This window comes from Corvus kubaryi, unplaced genomic scaffold (genome assembly GCF_017639235.1).
Source record: "Corvus kubaryi isolate FWS band 111438036 unplaced genomic scaffold, C.kubaryi_AGA036_p1.0 129, whole genome shotgun sequence".
NCBI classification, from domain to species: Eukaryota; Metazoa; Chordata; class Aves; order Passeriformes; family Corvidae; genus Corvus; species Corvus kubaryi.
The window spans coordinates 3,122,541-3,145,974 of NW_024580664.1; the positions used below are offsets into that span (position 1 = coordinate 3,122,541).

Consider the following 23,434-nt stretch of genomic DNA (forward strand, 5'->3'; position numbering starts at 1 on the left):
AATCTGCCAGAAAAAAATATTTTAAAGCTTTCATTTTTCTCCCATTTTGTGCTTAAATACTATCTGGACAAAGCAAGAATTCCCACATTCTTGTTCCCTTGGTAATTTGGGAAATATTGTATATGTATCTTTTATACAAGGTTCCTCCAGTTCGAAAGTTAAGATGACTTCCTGTTACTTTTTGAAACTGAATTTATAAAAAATAGAGATCTCTAATTTGTTGTGCTCCTGAGGCTGCCATTGGCAGAGATCTGGCATTGGAGCTGCCTCCATTGTACATCACACACAGCCAGAGCTATGGGCAGGACTAGTTGCCTTCTGTGGTGATGAGAGGAACCTGATGAGAGAAATGTGACTTTGATTAGGAGATAAGCAAGCCAGATGCAGATGGGATTCTGGAGGAGGAAACAAATCTACCACTGAGAGAAGTATTTGTCAGTTGTGTTTCTGGATGTGTGTGTAAGGCACAGAAAGGGGAAGGGGGAGTTGCTTTAAAATATTATGCTGCAGATATTAGTTAATTTTTATGATTTTTCTTTCCTTTTTTGAAGAGCAATATGGCAATTGTGGACAGGAGGGCATTAACATTATTTTAGAAAAGAAATTCACCGGCTGTGTCACTGTGATGATAACAATTCAGTTCAAAACTTTCAGTCTCTACTACCAAGAACCAGGAGATGTATGTGCCATACAATTTTAATATCATTTCTTCCCTAACCAATTCACCACTCTGCTCTGACATTCCAAAGAGGTTATGCATGACAGTGTATGTGTGCTTGTATAGCACAAGGAATTATAGTGACTCTGCAAAGCTGCATCAAATGATGCAAAGTATATTTCTACACTGCATTTCTTGGACATGCTGGATGTTTTATTTTAAATATTTGGCAGGAACAACAGCCTGAGGTATATGTGCAGTTATAGTACCCTAAAAGGTGGCTTGTTGAGATGGTGTTCTGCAATTTGCAAAATTTTTCCCATTGTCTAGTGATGTAGCACTAATGGAATTTCCCCCCAATTTTAAAATATCTTTTATAATATTTATTGGGCCAAAAATGCTGTGTTTTTAAGAAAATTCCTTTCAGCAGAATTATTATTATTATCTATAGAGCCATTGATGTGTGAGCCATATTGATTTACATCAAAAATTATCGAGTGGAATTATAATTTTCCTGTCGGGAAGTCTTGTAATAGAAGAAAATGTCTGTAATAGTGCATCTATAAAGAGCTTGAAAAACTGGGATTATTAAGTGAAGTGAGACCTTAATTTTATTTCCATGTTACATTTTTACACTTCTCTGTAGAAGAGAAAGAAACAGATTGCTGTAAGCATACTCATTCCAGAGCTACAATAGATGAGAATTTCAATTCTACTCCAAAATTTCACACTGAATAAAAGGATCTGAATAGTACCACAGAGCTAAAAACTCTTTCGTAACTTCTGTTTCACTTTTGGACTGTGAAGTCTCTGCTGCAGCTCTGAGAGGCACAGTCCTTATGGAAAATCAGAAAAAAAAAAAGAATCTAGAAATATTTATCTGTCAATGGATAAAAAAGAGACTTGTGCTTTTGTAAGCTGAACAGGCTGCCTTTTGTTAGCTAGGGACTTCTTAAAGACAATAATATTTTTTTATCTCTAGAGAAGGACATTATTGTCTATTAAGCAAAGAATCTTCATTACAGCAGTTTCCATGGTACAACTGAATTTGGAGAGGGGAATTCTTTGCCAGTGTATGTGTTACTTGTGGCCTACATTTCACAGCATCATAAGGATCTGAAAACCCAATAGGTTTCAGCAAACAATTTCAGGATTAGTAACACCACTTTGCAACATATGCAATCAGATCAAAACTAACGTTATCTCATGTGATGGTGATGTTGTCTTTCGAGAAAGAGAAGATTTGTTTGTTTTCTGCAACTCCTCTCATTAAATCTGCATGTAAGAGCTTTGACTTAGGAGAGAAAATCATCTCTGTGCTCTATCACATTTATCTGAGCCGTTAAGATACATAAGATAAGCTCCATCTGGTGCTGCTCTGCTCTTGTGTGTCATACAGGAGGTGTTTTCATCCAGCACCTTATGTCAGTAGGCACACTGGGAACAGCAGTAATTGATCAATAGAAGAGCTCATATTTAGGCGTCTGCCTTGACAATTCATTGTGCCATGTATGGGCATTGCTTTATCACAACAAATTAGAACAGTCCAAAGCTAAATCATAATTTGTCCTTGTCATACCTCAACCTTGTTTCATTTAAAGCATGTCCAACAAATGAAGGGATTTGCAAAGAGGTGCACAAAGGATCCAGTATTTTCCTTTCTTAGTTTAGAGACGTTGTGTATTTCAACTTCATCTTGTCTCCAGTTAGATTCTAATTACTCTATCTTTGCTTAGAAAAGTGGATTTTTCTTCTGTTTATGATGTGTGGGTTTTTAACACCAGATGATCTAGTTACATTCAGAGATCAAATAACTTTGAGCTTAGCAGAGCAGACAGGTGAAAAATCATGTAGACCATCAATTATTAGAAATTTCCACTCTGCACTAAAACATGAGATTTCTTTTTATGATGAACATGAAACTGCGGCTTGCTGAAGACAGCACATTAAGATGGATTTGCCTTTATCTCTTGGGGTTTTGTATTTAATTTTTGGGGTAAGTCTTACACAGTCTGAGCATGGCTTGAGATTTAAAAGAAGGTCAATTTCTCTAATTTTAATTTGAATCGTGAATGGAATAGTAGTAATCAAGCCTATTCTCACCATCATATTTTGCTTTGGAATGAGCTTCCCTTTCATGTAGTAATGGTGTTGTGTCTGAAGAGATGGCTGCTCTACCATATGCTTTGGCATATTTACAAGACAACTTTCCTTGTAAAATTTTGTTTGCATGCTTTTAGTGTATCAGATCACTTGAGTACCTTAGTTAGACTATACAGAATGCAATTGCTTAGAAATCCACATCTTATTAAAGAAATATAACTACTGCATAACAGGTTGTATAAAGGGGAAGAAGGAAGGGAAAATGGCTTGCTCAGGTCTCTGCCTTTAGATGAGGCAGGCAGAAAAGTTTTGCAGCAATGATTTGAACAATGTGAAATGAATTATCAGAAGATGGCTCCTCAAACTCTTTCCAGTTCTAATAATCCTTGCAAGATAAGTAAGGCGCAGAAAATTGTATATGAGTCGAGCAAACAAGCATTTGATTTGCCGAGACTAGCAGAGTTTATGGGTAACTGTAACTGGTAGAGTTGTGAGTGATTCACATTCTTCACATGCATCTTTCCCCTTCATTTAACTGGATCTTGGTTTTTCTTTGGTGCTTTTTCCCTGGAAAATGAGAACCTGCATTAAGTCTGAGAAGGAGCAGTCAGAGTGCTGTGACTTCCCTGCAGAGCAGAGACTTGTGTTTGTCCTGCACAGCCAGGCATGGTGCAGAAACCCACCCAGGTGTTGCCAGCTGACTTTGTAGGTATTCTAGTCATGTCAGCATGGGACAGCACCTGAGATAACAAGCCATGCTAACAAGCAAGTGTATTACCCCACTGCTTCCCATATGGCATGGGCTAACACCTCTGCCTATAATTACTCATGTGGTGGATTTGTAGCTGGCTTAAAGAACTTGAGGCTTCCTTGTGTCATGTGGACTGAACTGAACTGACAGTGACATTAAGAGTAGTCTCTTCCTCAGCTGTGCTCTTGTTGAGCTCATGCATGTCTCCCTTTAGAAAGAATTTTGAATCGTGCCATCAGATACAGAGGTGTACAGAGAGGTGTACAGCTCACTGCATCCTGGAAAGTGTGGACACTGAAAACACTTTGGAGTCTACTCTGATAGTCATATATGTATTTGTTGTCTTCCTTGACCGTATGATCTGAGAAACAAGACTCTGAAGAGGGACTTGAGCAACCAAAGAGCTTCACACTGCTGGAGCATGGGCAGGTGCTCGGAACTCGGGTTGCTGCCAACACTTCTGCATCCACAGGGAAGTTCAGCTGTGGCCTTTCTGTCCAGAGACCCTCTGGTGCCCAGGGGGGTTGCAAGGTCTCCAGCCACGGAGATATTCAAGACCCCACAAAACACTCTGGTTGTCCCTGCTTAGAGCAGGAGATTTGACTAGATGGCCTCTATTATTCTATGATGCAATAAGCAGCTTATTCAGTTTTCTCTAGGTTAGTCATATGAAAAAGCTATCATAAGCCTGCCTGCACTTTTTGTGTGTTTGATTGATTATTATGTTTGTGAAATTAGCTGTTGGACAAAAAATAAAACGCCTTTTTCTTTACTAAAGTAATGTTTTTCCAATAAGCCTCTAAAAGGAAACATGAATATTTAATAGACAATTCATTAAATGTAAGTATTTTCTACTTCAAAAAATGGTTAATAAGAAATAAATCCATATTGGAAAAATATCAGTTTTATATTTTTCACTTGGGATAAATCACAAAGGAAGCTGCCTTATAAAATGTAGTACAATTGTGTGATATATTTTTAGTGGCCTGTGATGCCAAAAGTAAAAGAATGTATTTAAGAGGCCTTTCTTTGGCCAATAGAACAGTCAAAAAGATTTGATGATCTCAACTACCACTGTATAAAGTATTAAATTTTTTAATCTAAAATTGGAGCCCATAACTGATGTTTCATGTAAAGAGACAATGTCAAATACTGTTTTCCTAAGTAACAATGCATTATTCTGCCCAGAGATTTTAGCTATCTGCATTTTTAAATCTGCAAATAATGAGTTCACAAGTTTATAGTAATTTTCCAGTCCAGAGGAATTAAAAGATATTTGTCAGATAAATTCCATATTATTAGCTATTTTGTCACAGAGATCTTACCCATATGGGTCAAACCTGTATTCATTCAGTATTTGCTGATGGAATTATCAAGAAATGTTTTATCATTGCCTCACAGTCAGATCAAACTTTTCCATTAAGACAGTCATGCTGCAGGTATTTCTAAATCTTCTCTCTCGGAAGTGCAGTCCAAGTCAGAGGATATTGTTTCCATGGTTGATTTACTACATCTAAGTTGCCTTACTGTAAGATCTATTCTGCAGATTTAGATGGCATTAGTTGGAATTAAAGACTTCCTTCTGATGTCGTTTCTTATCTTAAAGGAATTTGTGCTTCTCTACTGCAGATTGTGAGGTCATCATTGCGCAGTAAATTTGAGCAGTGGTGAGATAGTATTTGCATTTTACTTCTACTCAAGTAACCTGCCCTATTCTTGAAGCTGTCCTTCCACTCACATATGTTTTGTCTACGTAGAAGGGCATTTGCAAGCATTTCCCCTTGTTCTGTTCCAGAACGGAGATCCTGTCAAATGCTGCCAGAAATTAAGCACTGTAACTATGACACCTGCTCTGAGCTGGATTAGGTGACACATTGCCAGAATGCTGGCAGTAAGCAGCCACCTGCCTGCATTACTAACTCCACTGAAGCAGAACCTCTGCAAGTACTTTACAAAGTAAAAACAAAGCTTTACTTCATCATCACATTTTGTCATGAGATTTCACATAAAAATCATTCTGAATTGTAATCACGTACCTCTGTCTCCTTACATCAAGTTATTCTACATTTCACATGTCAGTGTCCTCAGGTCAAAATTCCTTTTATCAACAGCTTCCTATATTTTAGGTAAGGCTATCTTTTTTATTCTTATTTTCATCCTTACTGCTTTTGCTCTACACTTTCTAGCAAGTCAAAGGCTTCTTAATATCCTAATTAAAATGTGAACAATATATTCTCCTTTTCACTAAACCTGTGCTTTGATTGAAAGTACATGTGTGAAAGATATTGGCACTGTTATTCATTAGGTTCCTCAGAAGCATGAATGTGGAGGCTGACGTTTGTGAGTATGCAATATTTTCCCTGAAACCAGACATATATTGACAGTAGCTAAATAATTACCCAGTGGTAATGTATGCACTGGAAAAGTATTGGCAGAATACACCTTCTATTTTTCCAGTTCTTTGGAATTACCCCTGTGAATTTACATTTACTTTGGTTTTGCAGAGGAAGAACAGTTTAATCAACTAAAATTTACTGGGTTTTGTTTTTCCACTTAATTCACTCCACATGGCAAATCAATCTGTGCTGTTAAGTAATTCTCAAAAACAGTGGAACCCGTGGTAGTTACTATTTACTACTCTGCACTCAGACATCATGCAGAGCTAGATTACAGAGAGAATTGTTACTAGAGGAAGTATGTTGGTTTTGTCTCCTTTTCTGTTTTTGCCTGCATTATGGTCTTACCAGAAATTAGCTATATTTGCCAAAATGTAGAGAACTGTTTCTGTTCTGGCTTTTTACCTTGCCTTATAGGATCTTCCTAAAGTAGGTAACATTAATTCTAGTTGTTGAATCTATTTCAAAGTCTTACTTATTTCATTTTACTTTTATGAGGAAGGCTTTTAAACGTGAAGAGAGACCCAGACTTGAGTAATTTGCTCTTAAATAATTATAGGGAAAACACCTTAATGGATCCTGACTTTTTTTTGCCCTATTGTTTTGCATACATGAATGAAAACCTGCCTAGTAAGCTCAAGGTAAATAAACAATGGCACCATTCAACTGGAGACACTGTGATTTTATCCTTCTTCAAGGTTATATACTGTGAATAGGTTTTCTCAAATTTCTTAACTTTTAGACTTAAGAAATGCTTGTATTGAGGTGTGTACCTACATCTGCTTTTGTCTTGAAATGACTTGACAATATTATTGATAATGAACTAAAATTAGCTAGGCGGAGGAGAATGTTTAAGAAGGTTTTTGACAAAAGACAAGGCTAATCTTTAGCCTTGATCCTGGAAGGCAGCCTGCAAATACAGCAAAATAAGGGCTTTTCAAGAGACATTCCATGTCAGCATACTCTGCTTCTATTCAGACTAACAATGATAAGTTCAGGATGAGCAGAGTCAGGTCAACAATGAATATATATATATATATATATATATGTATATATTTAAATCCTGCCATCAAAAGGCATTAGAATGCTTGCAGGAATACATGGGAGCTCAGTAGCCGGGACTTAACCAGCAGTTAGCACCACTCTGTGCCTGCTTTAGGAGGAGAATGACAACCTGACCCTTACAAACTTTCCTCGACCTAGTTGATGACTGTAACTCATCAAAGCAGGTGTTTCTGCTTTTGGAGTTACCTAAATGGCCCATGCTTTAGTCTCTTCCACTCCTTATACAGTGACACTGGAGAAGAAAATGTGGCTTTGTTTTTAAATCTGTTTGTGGTTGATTGGATGTCCTTGGGAAATAGCAATGGCTTCGTAAACTTAATGGTAAAATGGAAAGGTAGCCTTGCCAGAAGGGCAGGTCTATAATATGTGGACCTATAGTACTGCCTGTATTCAAGGACTGGCAGCAATGATACAGTACTAATGATGTTTGTCAATGAAGCCATGATGTATTTTAACTGTCTGTAACCCAGACTCTGATGATCTGAATTCTACCCTACAAACCTATTTCGAAGATTATGGTTCAATCAAACTAAATAAGCCTTGCTACAGCCTCTCAATGAGAACACAATTAAATACAGTTCTTGTAATAAATAAGGGGTTTCTAAGGAAAAACAAGTCTAGAAAGTGGTAGTTTTAAGCCAAGATTTCTCTATGAGGGAAGAGAGCAGTTCTTCAACAGAAAATATTCTTTTCTCGAGCCAGTTTCAGTCAGTGGGTTGCCCAAAGGCTGTGAAATCTCTGCCTGTGGAGATATTCACTACTCAATGGGACAAGCCCCTGCCCGAGCAGGCTGATCTAAGTTAACCCCGCCTTAGCCAGAGGCTTAACCCAGGTGAACCCTAGAGGTCCCTTCCACCCTAGATGAGTACAGTTGTCTGATTCTGCTAAGTCTCTTGTCTCCCTGGCTTTACACTATTCTGAAGACCACCAAGAAAGTTGTTAGTGACCACAAGAAAATCCATTTTTTTATGGATAGGTCAATTCCAAACATTTATTCCATTTCTGTGTTTGCTAAGTGTTTTATCTCATTGGTCTGCCCCCTTAATTCCTCTGCTTTTCTTTCTTCATCATCTGGACATCACTTTATAGCAGATTGCTCATGTCAGTAGTTGTCTTATTTAAGTTTCCAAGGGGAGTAATGTTACATTGATTTTTGTTTGCATGTTCCCATAATGTGAAATTGAGTTTACTTCTCCAAATCATTTAACGAACCAAACCTTGAAAGTCAATTACAACAAAAGAATGCTACTCTAGTCTCAGTGGAAACATTTATAAGATGAAGGAAATTGAGTCTAAATACTAACCTAACCATGAAAGTTTAGGAGATTCCATTCACTAAAGTATTTTTGTAAGGAAGATGGTCTTCATGCTATCTTTTTTCCAGATATTTTGGTTAGCTATTTACTCCTTAGATTAGGTGAATGTGACATTTCATTCAATTCATCCTCCATCTGGATTTTTTATTCTCTTTCCAGTCGTGTTTTTCCCAGCCTTGCCTAGTGCTTTCCTTTATGAACGTTTAACATGAGCAAACCCAAGAGAAAGGGATTTTCATATGAATAATTTAGTATTATTATTTCTTATTTTCTGAATATAACTGAGCCTGCCAAATATATTTTGATTAGATTTTCTGTTGGTTAGATCTTCTGTTGGCAAAGCTGATTATCATTTTGAAAACATTTTGATGTGCTAACACTGCAAGATATTGAGTAGAAAAATACTCTTTAAACATCTGTGTTGTGATAACTATTTGGAAATTTTTCATGTTTCTGCATGAAAACATGTAACACATAAAGTACTGCATTTAAATAATGTTCACTTGTGAAACAGCATCTTCACAAGTCATGTTTGGCTCCCATATCTAGTACGGCTTAAAGTACAATGTGCTGGAAAATACCTATAAACTTCCTGTTTAACAGCCATCACTAAGTTTATAAGCTGTTTTTAATAAATTTCCCCAATTTCTCAGTTTTTATTGGTGTATCAGTACTGTAGTTTCTTTCGGTATACTGGGCTTCTTAGATGGTTCTTTTGAGTTTTGGTAGATTTTGCTCTTTTTTGTTTTTTAATCCAAGTTGTTTATGATAAAACTGCCAATCCACTGCTGACTTAACCTCACCTTTGAGAGAGCAGTTTGCAGGAGATTTTTAGAGTAACAGAATTTAGTTTTGGTTTTGTGGTATCTACTTGCTGAAGTCTCATGGGAAAATAAAAGCTAATTTTTGAAATGTACCTATAAAGAAAAACATCATTAAAGCCTGAATTAGAATCCATTAAATTCAGTGGAAAGAATGCAAGTGAATTCATTGTCTCTGAAGCAAGTCTCTTGGGGGCATTTTGTTGCTGTTCTATCATTTTGTATTGAAATATTTTTCAGCAATTCATCTGCAAAGAAGATTTTTTTCCTTCAGTTTTTAGCACCAGAAAGTCACTCATTCCTTTATATGTTAAATCCATTTTTGCAGCCCATTAGTACTTTGAGTACAAATATTTCTCTGTCTCCATTATGGTCCAATACTATATTTGTTTAAAAATGTTAACTCTATAGTCATTGGGTTGGGGGTTTGGGTTTTTGAGGGGGATTTTTTCCTTTGTTTTTGTTTTGGGGTTTTTGTTGTTGTTTGTTTGTTTTGGTTTGTTTTGGATTGGTTTGGTTTTTTGGTTTTTGGGGTTTTTTTGATGAGCTAAAGAAAATCATATATATATCTTAACTGTTGGAGATTGCATTCCTATCATGTCACAAACTAGTAATAATTTTTTAGCTACTCTGAGGACATGGACATGCAAATTCAGTAATTTCAGCATCTATCAGGATAGTGGATGGAGAGTGTAAAAAGTAAAAATGTCAGCCTCCCACCCATACAGTCACAGTAGTTTCCAGATAAGCAATACTAGATTTAAGAGCTCCTCGTAAGTTGTAACCAAGAATTATTGTGAGCAACAATTAACCAAGAATTTATGTGAGCAACATTGAATAAAAGACAATGTCTAAAAAACAGAGGAACCCTCCCCAAAGCTAACTAACAATTTTCTTGCCTGGTTTTCTGTTGTCATACTTTCCTTTTCTCATACTAAGTACACCTCTGCCTATTTCTTGGAATATCATCCACTTGTTTGTCTAAAATTGTATTGTATGTAACTTTATGAACAATTCATTTTTATTCATTAGAATTTGAACATTTCATCTTCCAGTATTATCATGTGGCTCTCTGTGTTCTCACATCAGCTTCAGCCAAACCTGCTGTAGAGCACTTGTCTTGTAGAGCACTGTGTCTCCTTCTGAGTGCAAACAGAGCTAAATTCCTCCTTTTCTCCTCTTTGCTACACATCCTCCTGTCTTTGCCAGACAGCTTCCTGTTAGGTAGCAGCCATGCTGATGTGCATGCCCTGCCTAAAGTTCTCTTCATGTTATGTACAGTCAGCTAACCCATGGATGCATCTGTCAGCCCTCCATGTCCTCTTTTCCATGTAAACGAAGCACATGCAGGCCAGAAGGGAGTCACAGCATGGCTTTCAGGAGAGCAGAAGAAAAATGAGTTGACAAAATATTGATACAACATTTGAGGAAGAATCAGGAATTGGGAAGGGTGACACATCACATTGACCACTGACTATGATTTCTTTCTTTTTTATTTGAAATAGTAAGCCCTGGTGGCTGTATTGTTTTTCTTTTGCAGTCATCCCTAACAAACAGTGACATCATCTTTGTGAAACTGCACGCCCCCTGGGAGGTCCTGGGCAAATATGCTGAACTAATGAATGTAAGAATGCCTTTCAGGTAGGTGTAGTTGTATTTTGTCTCAACCTCCAAAGCCACACTATACTGTAAAGTAAATGTGATAATAACACCAAAATGCCTATAGAAAAGCTCTTCTATAAGATGCCACACACCTTTAGAAAATATAAATGGAGTTCCTTAGATACCACGTTCATTGCTGTTTATTGTTAAAGCCTACAATTTCAGTACAATACTGGTTTGAGATGGGCTGTAGCAGTGCAGCTGTTTTCATGGGGTGTTCTGTCCTTAGGCCCTTTAACCCCTTCAGTGCTGGAGCCCCCTGCATACTTGTGCGCTGCTGTTTTTTAAATGGACATTTTATTGAAATCAATGGGAGGTCAAGAAGATCCAGGTACGTAAGGCAGCACAGAAAGTGCATGTCTGTTTGACGTATCTGGTATGCACCTGTAAGTTGCTTGTACAGTATGGAATTAGTATTACATGAATACGTATAAATAAGTATCCCATCTAATAGGAAAACGATTTAAGCAATAAATGCTTTTTTCTGCTGAGAAAGTAGAGAAATTATATTAAATGCTACTGATAACCAGATTAATTCCACGTTGAAATTCAGACTATTTTTATAATTGATTAAATATTATTTGCATGTTGGTCTATGAAATTTTCTGTGTAAAATACCGTATTTACTCTGTTGGTTATCAGAACTTTTAAAGTAGCATAAAGACTTCCACTGGAACTGACCACAACCCATGAACTGAGAGGCCTTGATTCTTCTTTCACTTAGCAGGGTTTGTAACATAAAGCTCCATTAATTTTAATGGAATTACTCCTGAACAAGAAAAGGATCAGACCCAGAATAGTGAGCTGGTGCCTTTGTAGGATTCCTTCCATTTTTTCTTACCTAAGTATGAAAAATGCCTCTGGTATGAGACACCACGCAGCAATAGAGAACTCAGAAGGAAAACTGGAGATGTATAAATGACAAAATTGCAGCCTTATTTTGTATTTATTTTGTTTTCATTTTCACAGCAAATCTTCAACTGTTCTTCCTTACGCTTTTAGTGCTAAAGAGAAAATTCCAAAAGCAATCACAATTCATTGCAGGATGGTAATATTCTTTTTTTAAAGTGTTCTAGAAACAATGGGTTAGGCCAAAAGCGTGCCTTCTCTGACTTCTGTGGCATTCCTTGAGATGGACCTGCTCTAGCAAATGAGTAAGGTCTCATGATTCAGAAGTACACCAGGAACTCTGAATTTAGTCATGGAGCAGCTTTTTCTATCCTGATCACTCAGCAGATAGCAAAGTCTGCGTCACACAGATTATATAGAAAGCTTTGAAAATACTGAGGGTTTCTTGACCTGCTTCAGGATCATGGCTTCATTCTTTCCACATCCATAGAAAGAGAATTATTACAGCATTGTTAACAGGAAATCATGGTAATTCACTAGTGACTGCTGGGCAGGCTCTTCAATTTCATTCTAAAAACAACAGTACAGTTTATCATTTCAAAAAATTTTACGACATGTCCACAAGTCTAGATGGTATGTTTCCAGATGCCTTTGTCTAAGCCCTTGTTTTAAGTGCTGCTGATTGTTTATTGCTCCTGATTATTCAGGCTGGAATTGTGCAAGGTCCATGCATCACTGGAGGAAATCCTTGGTGTTTCAAAGCAGGAGTGACAAAGTGGTGGATACCTCTGAACATTAGAAGCGAAATCAAGAAGTGGATGGCATCCTCAGAAACACTTAGCTTTGACCTTTCTCTGTACCTGCTGACTAGAGCAAGATAAATAACACTAACCAAAGAAGGCTGGCCAACATGAAATAGTTTAGAAAATTCTACCTCACCAGCATGATATGGACTCTGATAACAAAAATGTCAAAAAGTTCTGAAAATTAACTTGGAATACTAACCAAATTTGTTTATCATTTATAAAGCATCAGTGCTGTCTTATTTTAGAGGACTTGCTTCCAAGGCACTAACAGCATTCCTACACTACATCTGCTACAATATTTAGAGCATGTGTGGTGTAAGCCTTCATTTTCCAAAAGTGCTGCAGTTCTGCATCACACAATGGAGCCTCTCAGAATACACAGAAACCACCTTGATTTAACAATGACCTTCAGTGGATGACAATGTCAGCCTCTGGAGGGGGAAATCAGAGTTTGGTCAGGCACCCAGTTCTTCCAGTAAGGAGTATGAGTCCCAAATCCACACTCAAGAACCCTCAGATTTTCTTAACTCTCATGAAGATGTAGTCTCTGTGCTGAAGGCAGTGTCAGATCCTGACAGCTGTGGTATGATAGCCATCTATGAGAAGAACAAGAGCTGCCAGCACTGGAGAGGGACAGGAGGTGGACTCTGTCCTGGATCTACACATGGTGGTTAGGGGCTGCTCTGCACTGCAGAGCTGGTCAGGAGGCAGGCTGGGAGTGGGTTCAGCATGTGCCTGCTCGTGTTCCCTTGTCTGCTCACTTGCTCATCATTTGCTCTCACACACAGCTTATTGCACTGACAACAGAAACCAGCCTGTATGAGGGGCAGAGGGAGTGCTGAACACTTGGCGGGGTGCTGAGCACATGTGCATTTGCTTGTGTAGCCTATATTCTGTTTCTAGGGATGTTATCCCAACAGCAACCACCGACCCCGCTTGGTACTGCATGTGTTACAGCATAGTGCTGCATTAGATACAGCTTTCCTGGCTTTTCTAAGTAAATCCCCCTTGTGTTTCCCCAAATGCAGCCTTAATAATTCATTAGTAGATGTCAGATACTTTATCCATATTTGTGTCAGTCCTAAAGAATTCCTGCAACAGTTCATGAACTTCTCTGAAATAGAAACATCTTTGGATCTCCATCTTTCACACATGACAAATAGCAGAAAAGGAGGAGGCAATGGAAAAATGATGACCTTCTAGCAGTTCAAATGCCACCAGTGTTTGTGTGGCTTCCTGTGACAGTTCTGTTAATCTCTCTTTTAGTCTCTTCCTCCACCTCTTACAGGCTTCTGTCTTCAATCTCCTTTCCTTCCTTGCTAGTTCATACTGTAACTGACGATGGGTTTTCTTCTCGACTGGCTTCATTTTTGCTGTTCTTCCAGGAGAAAAATCTATTACCTGCACCGCCGATACAAGTTCATGAATAGGTGAGTACAATTCTTATGCCAGTTGAGTTTATGTTCATTTGGACCCAGGAACAAAAATAACAGTTAAAGTCAAGCTGGAAGGAAAAGTTTATCATTTGTGTTTGTAGAAAGGATAAAGGGAGTGATTACACACTAGAACATCTGCAAAAAAAAAACCAAGAGAAGTTGCATCTCACAGTCTTTAAAGAAATAGAAGTATGTTAGTACAAATGCTGCATCTCCTTTTCATGTAGTTCATTAGGAAGTTTCTTGGGGTTAGAGTACCACTGTTACAGGTTCATTTCCATGAACCTTGCTTACTTGTAATAGTGATGGCATTATTTATTTATTGCTTCCTCTATGGAGATGCTTAGTACTTTGTTGGTAGATAGGAAGGCAAAGAACCGAGCTTAAGAGATACGTATTTTCCAAGAATCTTTTAAGTGTTTTCACTCAATTATTAATATCTTTAAGGTTACACTTGATGCCCAGTTTATGTCTGACTTGCTGCAATGAAACTCTTTCCCTGCAGCAGTTTGTATTTTCTTCTTGATACCTTGGAAAATTAAACAAAAATATCTCCAAAATGCCTAAAAATTATACAGGCTTGGCAAAAACCAGATCATTTATATATCTACATTTATCTATCTCACTGTATGTGACATTTAATGCCATGGTACTGTTGATGCAGTTTTCAAAGGGGTCTAGCACCTGATCTACTCATTTATTGAGGTCAGTGGAAATATTGCCAAGAACCTCTAAGAGAGAAGAATTAAATTTGAAAAATCTGCATTTTGGAATAAACAGCCATACCATTTTGCACATAACATTGATACATTTACATCCATGGGATGATCACTCTGCAGTATGAGCATATTAAAAAGCATTTTGTATATTAAGTTATGTCTCGGCATGCTGGTGACTTGACAGTACCAGCATTGATATCACATTATAGAATTTGCCTTTTCATGTTAGTAAGCACCAAATGAGCACTTGCAGAGTTGAGACATTTTATCCCTCTTTGGCACAGGGTAACAGATGCACACAAATGTTGATGCTGCCCCACTTTCCATTCCCACCTTACAATAGATACTACAGTGGCCATTAGCTTTGGAATTGGTCTTGACTTTAAAGAAGATATGACTGCTTTGACTAAAGAAATAGATAGGAAGGAGAAGGTGAAGGTTCTATCATTTATATGTATTATATGAAGTTCTGCTTCATGTTCATTTTCTTACGAGTCAGGATGCAATTTGAAGTCAGTATGGGAAGAGGTATGATCCTTTTTCTGGTACTTAGTTCCTGAGTGATGAGAACACTTGGCTAAATTCCATTTTTATGTTCAGATCTATAAATAGCTACTTGAGGCAGAAAAGTTGTAACTGAATAGCCCCAGGGGGGAAGAAAGAAAACATATTCAGCTTTTTTTTAACTTACATGAAACTTAGATATATGGTTTCAATAAAAGTATCTATTTCCTCTACTCCTAGTTCAGTGTAGATTAAAGTACTTGAAGCCTTTGTCCATTTTTTTAATTAATACCAACATTATATTGACATTCAGGCAGAATTTATTTTAGAGAGGGGTTTAGTCATAAGGCAAAGCTCAGAGCAGGTCTCTTGCAATTTGTAAACCTGACTTGAATTTTCTCTCTGAAAAATTCTAGTGATCTCAAAACTTCAAATTACAAAACTCCCCTACTTTAAAGGAAAGGACAGGTATAAGGTATCTATACAGCACCTGCATCGTGGTTAGAAACTAAACTAATACAATAGCTAGCACCACAATATGCATAAAGTTCTATGAAAGCTGACCCACTCATAAAAATCAGTCTCAATTAAAAATTCTTTTTTAATTTTCCTAACTTTCCTTTGAAAAACAGTTCTATCCCTACCCCACTTTATGGTGAGAAAACAGTTTCTTTAAAATTATTTGAGAAACACTTTGTGTGAGTTAAACACAATATGTATCTTTAGGAAGAGGGTGCTGAGTAAAACTAGGTTTGGAGAGCTAGGGCAGGATTGGAGTGGGAGAGACTCTGAGACACTGTGAAGCAGCTCGTTCTACATCACTCCATGCACCCCATTGTTCCTGGGTAGGTCACACCGCTTTCCAACCCCCCTTCCCCTGTTCAGCTGAGTATGGGGAAAATGAGGCATGGATTAGCCATGAAGAAGTAATAAAAAAATAGATTTTTAACACTGTGTGTCTGTGTTTGTTAGCACCAACACCACTCTTTCAGCTTTTTCCTTTTGCAAGATGCTCCTGTACCATATGAAACTTGCACTGCTGACTGATGGCACTGTTGGAATGAGCTGGAATAAATTCTAAAATCTGGTCCTTTTTTTTTCCCAAGGAATTAACTAGGGGGCGTTGTTTTCCCTGCAGAAGGCTGTACTGCATGTTCTGTGCTTTGCAGTAAGGTTTTGCAACCTTCTCAGACCCGTTTGCCAGCAGGCTGACTGAGCATGCCAAGTAATCTGAGTCTTGGGAATGGCAAACCACTCAAATTCTGGGTACACTCAGTGAGAAGCCAGCATGAATAATGCATTGCTGTTAAGTGGGGAAAGCACTCGGTCCCTTTGTGCTGTGCTTGTGGGGTGTGATAAACCTGCAGTAGGCAGTATCTCATATGTGCACATTGACTTCCAGCATGAATGGGAAAAGACTGCAGATGGGCAGGGGTGTTAATAGCTTAGAGGATTCAAACGACTTTAATTAACAAGAATGGAACAGCATATTTAGAAAAACCCTCTTCCTGATTCCTCCTGCCTTTTTCATACCCAGACACACTAAGCCTGCTGAATGTACAGTAACACAGGGCTTATGGAATTTTCAGAGGAAAAAACAGAGACCAGAAGACAGGGATTTTCCTGTAGAGAACTTACTTTCCCTTGGCATTTCTATCAGTGGCTAGACAGACTAGCTCAAGGCTGTCAGGCTGGATGCTGCAGCTGGAGAGTTACAATTGGTCAGGCTCTTTAGAGCCCTGGGATCTGACATCTCACTTGCATTCAGCACAGACATTTGCAAACTACCTCCTCCTGTGCTCCAGACTGCTGGGTCAGTGCAAACACTGCCCATGGACAGTTTGTGATTAATTAAGCGTAAATCTTCTATTATGTTTACATACATATTACAGTTTTTCCAAACAGTCCTGATGATAAATTTGCACACGCATGCAACATCCAACACCCCTCACCCCATCATGCTGTTCCAGATTGGAAATGCACAAACGGGACCAAAACAGGTACAGCTGATTTAGGTACAATTTTGAAATGTGCTCATGTTTAAAAATGAGCATTAGCTTCCTTATCTGAGATAAAAATACCTGGTGGGAGAAGGCTGGATATTCCAGGAAACACTATACGTATTTTAAATGAAAGTATGTAGCATTTTCACATTCCTTCCCCATACATTCAGCTGCCTGGGTATGGGTTTTCCTCCCTCAAACTGACTGTGAAGAGGTATCAGCGTTTGTTGGTCATAGAGTTCTTACGTTGGCTCTGTCAAAACAACCAAAACAACAACACAAAACAAACAAAAAACCCCCAACCATATTTCCAGTCCTTGAGCTTTGTTCAGAACTGAACTTTCAGTTCAAAGGAAGTCAATTCTTGCCCTTTAAAAAACATTCTGGAAACGTTCATCCAGCGACTGAAGTATGGCCACACTCCACAATTTGTAGTCTGTGATTCTTGCAGGGATCAGTGGTTAGGACTTGGAGTTGCTAGGAACTTCTCAGAGAGTAGGGGTCATTGTGCTACACACATCTTAGCTTTCTTAGGTGTTTTTCATTATAACATTCTAGAATTTGGTTTAGATTGTCTTCTCCAATGAGCTCTGATTCTTCCCTTCATTTCACTGTGTATCTTTGCATGAGTGCACTTGTAGTTAAATCTGCCCTTTCTCCAGATCAATCGTTGTTTGCTTTCACCTTCCAAATGTAACAAGCTGCATAGCAGTCACCTGAAACCAGGGTTCTGGTTTCATGGAGGTTGTAGTATTGCAAGAAACTACAGTTGAATGAAATGAACAAAGCAGCCCATTTTTAAATAGCATCAATCACAAGGTAAGAATCCATACAGAGAGTACTAACGGGATGTAACTTGCTGGGGTTTAGCTGCCAAAAATCTTTGTCACAATCTGTTCTAATGTTTAGAGGGCAAAAATCTAGTATCAGTTAAGCCTGAATTTTAAACTAACTGAAAATCTGAGAAATAAAGTTTTAGAGACATGACAAGCACTCACTGGGCTTACTAAGGCTTAGCATGTACCATCAGCATTGCTTTTCTGCTGAGACAAAATAAATGCTCCTCTGCAGAAAGCTCATTATTAATAATCAAGTTCAGCTTGTATAATTTGGTCTGCCTCAAAAAAAGTCAAAAGACATTGCGCCTTTTCTAGCTGTAAATATTAGGTGGCCTGGTTTGACAACATGTGCTTCATAATGTAGTGAAAAAACCATTATCTCAAATGCTCATGCTTATCATGTGCTGCAGGATCGAGAAACAGATAAGCAGGTTCCGAGGATGGTTACCCAGAAAGCCAATGAAACTGGACAAGGAAACACTGCCAGATCTGGAGGAGAATGACTGCTATACTGCTCCATTCAGCCAACAAAGGATACATCAGTGAGTATTCTATCATATCTCAATTGCAAGATGAAAACTTTGCCTTCTGGATTCACCTTGGAAAAAACTGATTTCTTAGTTCATGTCTTAAGGACTAGTGCCTTCATATTAGTCGTTTTTCACTAAAAAGGGAGAGATAGCAAGTCTGCATTTCTATTAATTAAAGGTCTGGCTCAAAGCTAAAGGAAATCAATGGGAAAGTTCCTTTTAATTCACTGGAATTTCAATTATGTCCCTAAAGTAGTCAAATGGCTATTTTCTCTCAGGTCAGAATTGCAGCTGATCTTTTCCACTTAAAGATGTGATTCGAACTTCTTTTCTCAGCATTTCTATGTCTTTAGCATAATCAAAATTAGTCCTTCATCACTGATGGCTGAAATACTGATACTCGTATTTCATTCCTAGTTACGACTGTAGAGCAAACAGAACTCTAAAGAAAATAGGAAATGTCAATTTGATTGAATTTCTCTTTCACTTTTATGGATGCAAAAGTGCTTGCAAAATGGCAGGGTTTAGACCTATCAGTGACACTTTTCCAAGCATACCAACAGCATCAGTGTTGCACAAATGTCACAGAAGCCTTTATTCACTTGCAAAATGCAGAACAGAGAAAGCCCCACATAACCTTCAGAACTCATATGGAATTCAAGAGGTGTCAAATTTTGGATGTCTTATGGGTAACTACAGTGTTTGTAATACGGGAAACAATTGTTGACTGAGAGCAAAACCACAAAAAACAGTCAACACTGATGAGGATACTAAAAGACACAGTATGAATTACAGGTCACTCAAAAATCTGAAATATGTGGTTTTATTCAAGGAGAAGCCAGGTTGATAAAGCTCTGAAATACCTAGTGAATATTTTTTCAGGGATTTGATTTGCTAGCTGCAATAAGAACAAATAAAATAAACCTCTGCCACAAATGGCATCTTTCCAAATACAGCAGAAAAACAAGAACAGGTGCAAAACTCTAAGGAAATTTCAATAGAAGTCTGTGTGACACAGAGATGGGTCAGTTATTGTGCCCTGCAAGAGGAAGAGTAGGTGCATATTAGTTTCAGACTAGACCAGTGATAATAAAAAAATTAATAAATTGGGATGTCAGCATTAATGTTTTTATTGCCAGCAATATTAACTGCTAACTTCCCTTAAAATTACTGCACATAGGAAAGGGGTTGGTGGTTTGTTTTGAAAGGTTTTCTGTGGCTGGAAGGAGAATTGGCATATATGAACCAGAATATTTTTTTTTCCATTCGTCTGCCTTGCTCATGTTTGTGTTGGTAAACTGGCAGGAGCAGTTATATTAAGTAGTGTTAGTTTCATTAACACTCCTGCTGCTGTTTGGCGCTTCTTTAACGTCATTGCAGACTTGGAAACTTTACTCCCTGGCAGGCCTGACATTTTCTGCTTAGCTTTCTGTGTGTAGTCTTCCTTTTTTGTGTGTGTGAGGCTTAGAAAATGTTGGCTGAGTTGGCCTCCTTCTCCCAAAAGGTGCTGGCTCTGACAGCAGTGGTGTTCCTATCATGCTTCACTCTGTTGCCTGTGTCAGCCTGTCTTGTTTTGTTTCACTAGAATTTGGAAATACAATGACTTGTTCAATATTTGTCTAGTGAGCTGCATGCAGATATTTCAATTTTTAACCCAGAGACCCGAAATATTTTTTTAGGAATGTGAAGATAATCACAGAAATTCTTGAGATGCTGAAAAGAATTGCTATCTACAGTAACGTTATGATAATTTAGCTTGCATTTTTTCAGTGGTAAGAAAAGTCCATACATTTTTGTATTTGGGACAGTTAAAGTTTTGCTAGAGTGCTCTTACCATACCGTATTGTAATACAATGAAATTGTACTGGAAGCTACATAATTGTCATGGGTAGTTACTTGTGGAGTTCAGTCTTTAACAAGTACATCATCCTGTAGGCTAGAATAGTGACAATCTCTTTCCTGTTCTTGGGCCTCTAGATGTGACTCTGCATCTTCTTCCATCACACAGTTGTGCCAAAATTGATTCAGAGAGAACAGGTACAGGACAGGAGGGGTCCCTGTACTGCACCAATGCTCAGCTGGCTGACCTCAGTGTTAAGACTTTTCACTGAACATATGGATATTTTTTGAGCAAATAAAATGTTTGTAGCTCACTCAGTTCTTGAAGTCCTCAGAGAATGCAGAATAAATGCAAGGCTTTTAGTCCTTTTGCACAGTATTAAGGTGGTAGCTGAAAAATGTCACTAGTGTCTGCTTTTTGTCAGAACTTATGTACAAATTTTGAATTTTAAGTTTAGAGTAAAAGACATAAAACTTTCCTGCAAATCTAGAATCCTAAGTGAAAGGAGGAGATGAGTGGGAAGTACATTCAACTGTTCTTTGAGGAATGCCCACAGGAGCCTAAAATATATAATCAGTCTTTTAATTACACTAACGAGGATATTTCTGGCTATTGTACAACTATTTCTGGAGAGCAAGATATGTATTTTTCACCGTTGAAAATATTTCAGATTTCTGTGTTGTCATAAATCACCGTTTATCCAAGACATGCTTAATGACCATGAAGTAAATCACTCACAATTACAACCATCTTGGAAGCATAAAACTCCACATTCTTAGTTTTCAGATAAGATCCCCATGGCCTCACAGTAGATTTTGCCATATGTCCTACGTTGAGGCTGCCAAGTTCTTCCTTTTTTCCCAGTTTTATGTGCTTTTCATTTTCTAAAATATTTTTCTTTAAATATTCATATCAGCTTGGCTGTGTTTGATTCTGTCCAAATATCGCAATTTGGGTCTAAAGTTCCTTATTTCTTTCTTTCTTCATAGCTTCAGATGTCTTTCACATCACCAGAGAACGGGCAGTTTATCTTTTGTAATCTAGCCACATTTTCCACATAGCGGGCCCCAGTCTGATACAGATTTTATAACATGATCTGAGTACAGTTTTCATTTGTGATGGCTTCTTTTAAAAGCATGGAAAGACAAATAACTGGCAATATTTACAATTCTGTGTCTGGGGAGGAAAATAATTAAGAAAAAAACCTGACCAGACCTTATTTCCATAGGAATTAATATTTTTAAAATATTGATGTACAGTGAGTGTGTGCAATTTTAGTAGATCATATCAATGGTCTTTTTCTTTCTTGCATTTTTCTTTCTCATCCAGATGGAAAAAAGCCAGATGTGGAGAAAGGTTAGCTTTTCAAAAAAAAAAAAAAAAAGTTTTGTTTTAAGAGGCACAGCTAGCCATCTGTCCTTCCTCCAAAACAGGCAAAGAAGAGAATGCAAGAATAACATCTGTGAGATGTGCCTATAGCTTTTGCAGTGTGGCTTCAGGTTTTCTTTTTAAGGGATTGTGGCATACTTCATAGGGTATATCACAAAGTTGTCAGTACAAGAGAAGACCAAAATTCATCTTATTTCTTAAGTAATAGGAAATCTCTTTTTGGAGGAAAGAAGTTCTGCCAGGCACTATTTTTTTTTAATTGTGTGGAATACAAAATGATAATTTTCAAGATAGATTGCTGAGTAGTGTCTCTTTTCTGCAGCCACAACTTGGAAAAGGCTGTGTTTATACCAAAGCATTTCTTCAGAAAATTATCAGTTACAAGAATGCACAATACGTGAAAAATGTTTACCATCAGACATACTTAGTTGTTCTTCTACTACATCTTAGTTATTTTATGTAGTCAGCTGCTGGTCACTTGGGAATAGTAACAGTAGCAATCAGCTGCAATTTCTTAGATAACTGTACACTAGCTAGGAAAATATGTTAATTGCTGTTTAGAGATTTCGAGCTCTATATCAGGAGCTATTTTCCCCTTTGTTTTTTCTTTCAAAGGCAATAAACTCTCTGATTAAATATTAATCTAATATATAATTGAATAACCACTTAAATATTTATTACTTTGTGAAAATCAGATTAAATATTTACTCAATTAGGAGGACTGGGATAGTAACTTGATTAATTAAGCAAAAATGGCCCTACATACCAGAGGTGAATGGAGTGATTCTCATTCGTATTATGTTCCCTTGTGGTACATGAGTCTTGTATTTTTTCCGGATTTCCAAGATGTGTGTCTCTCAGGGGGGACCTACTTTTCAAGCTTTTTGTGATGTTCAAATTGACCTTAACAAACCTCATCTCTACCAAGATGATCTGTGCCCATATTCCCCTGAGCCACCTTACCCCAAATTCATGGATAGATCGGGGAGCTGCTGCAACTGGAGACATGGCACAGGGCTGCATGGACGCTTACTTGTTTTTTACCAGGATGGTCGTTCTGCTGTTTAAATACACCTACAGTATAGTAACCATACATTTGTAAATGGCTTTTTATAAATGAGGAACCATGGTTTTGTAAATGCTGCCCTCAAACTAATCTCTGTGCTTCCAAACTTGGACATGCCCTGCAATGGGTTTTTTGATTCTCTCTGCTTCTGAACGTTTTAATTGCCTGACAAATAGAATGAAGAAGGGCATCCCTGAAAAATACATAAGGCTCAATCTATCTCAGATGAATATTTCTGAGTGAACCAATTTAAATTAAGAAGTGATCTGGGGGGAAGACTGATCTGGAGGCAAGGGCAGAGGAAGGTAGAGGAGAGATTCAGCACTTCCATGACTATTTTACTTTGGCAGTTTTGAGGCTGTAGTGCCAGTTTGGAAACAGAGAGAGCCACTACAACATTCTTCATTCCAAAGTCACCCTGGTTTAGGCATATGATATGAAAAATGCCAGTTAACCATTAATAAAAATGTCCTTTTACATAAACAAGACAGTCAGCTGCAGCCTTAAAAGTCAAGGAAAATGAAAATTGACAAGTGCTAATAATATACCCATTTTCAAACAAAAAAAGTAGATAAATGTGTGGTACTATTCTCAGGGGAATACTGCAGGCTCGCCTTGTTGCTGGTACTACAGCTGGTGATTTATTTTCTCTATGTTAAATGAGCCAAAAACCTGCTATTG

The 23,434-nt window shown here is 37.8% G+C and overlaps 1 protein-coding gene across 7 annotated transcripts in view; it reads left to right on the plus strand.

Annotated features, from left to right (window-relative positions):
- ANO4 (anoctamin 4) overlaps window positions 1-23,434 on the plus strand; it is a 178,266-nt gene that overhangs the window by 96,936 nt on the left and 57,896 nt on the right. For 5 of the 7 annotated variants that reach the window (XM_042026783.1, XM_042026805.1, XM_042026816.1 and 2 more), the window contains 4 exons: window positions 10,651-10,751; window positions 11,002-11,103; window positions 13,813-13,857; window positions 18,339-18,470. In XM_042026783.1, coding sequence (XP_041882717.1) covers window positions 10,651-10,751; window positions 11,002-11,103; window positions 13,813-13,857; window positions 18,339-18,470 — 380 coding nt within the window. The remainder of the gene's footprint in view (window positions 1-10,650; window positions 10,752-11,001; window positions 11,104-13,812; window positions 13,858-18,338; window positions 18,471-23,434) is intronic. The other 2 variants (XM_042026794.1, XM_042026827.1) reach the window with 2 other exon arrangements.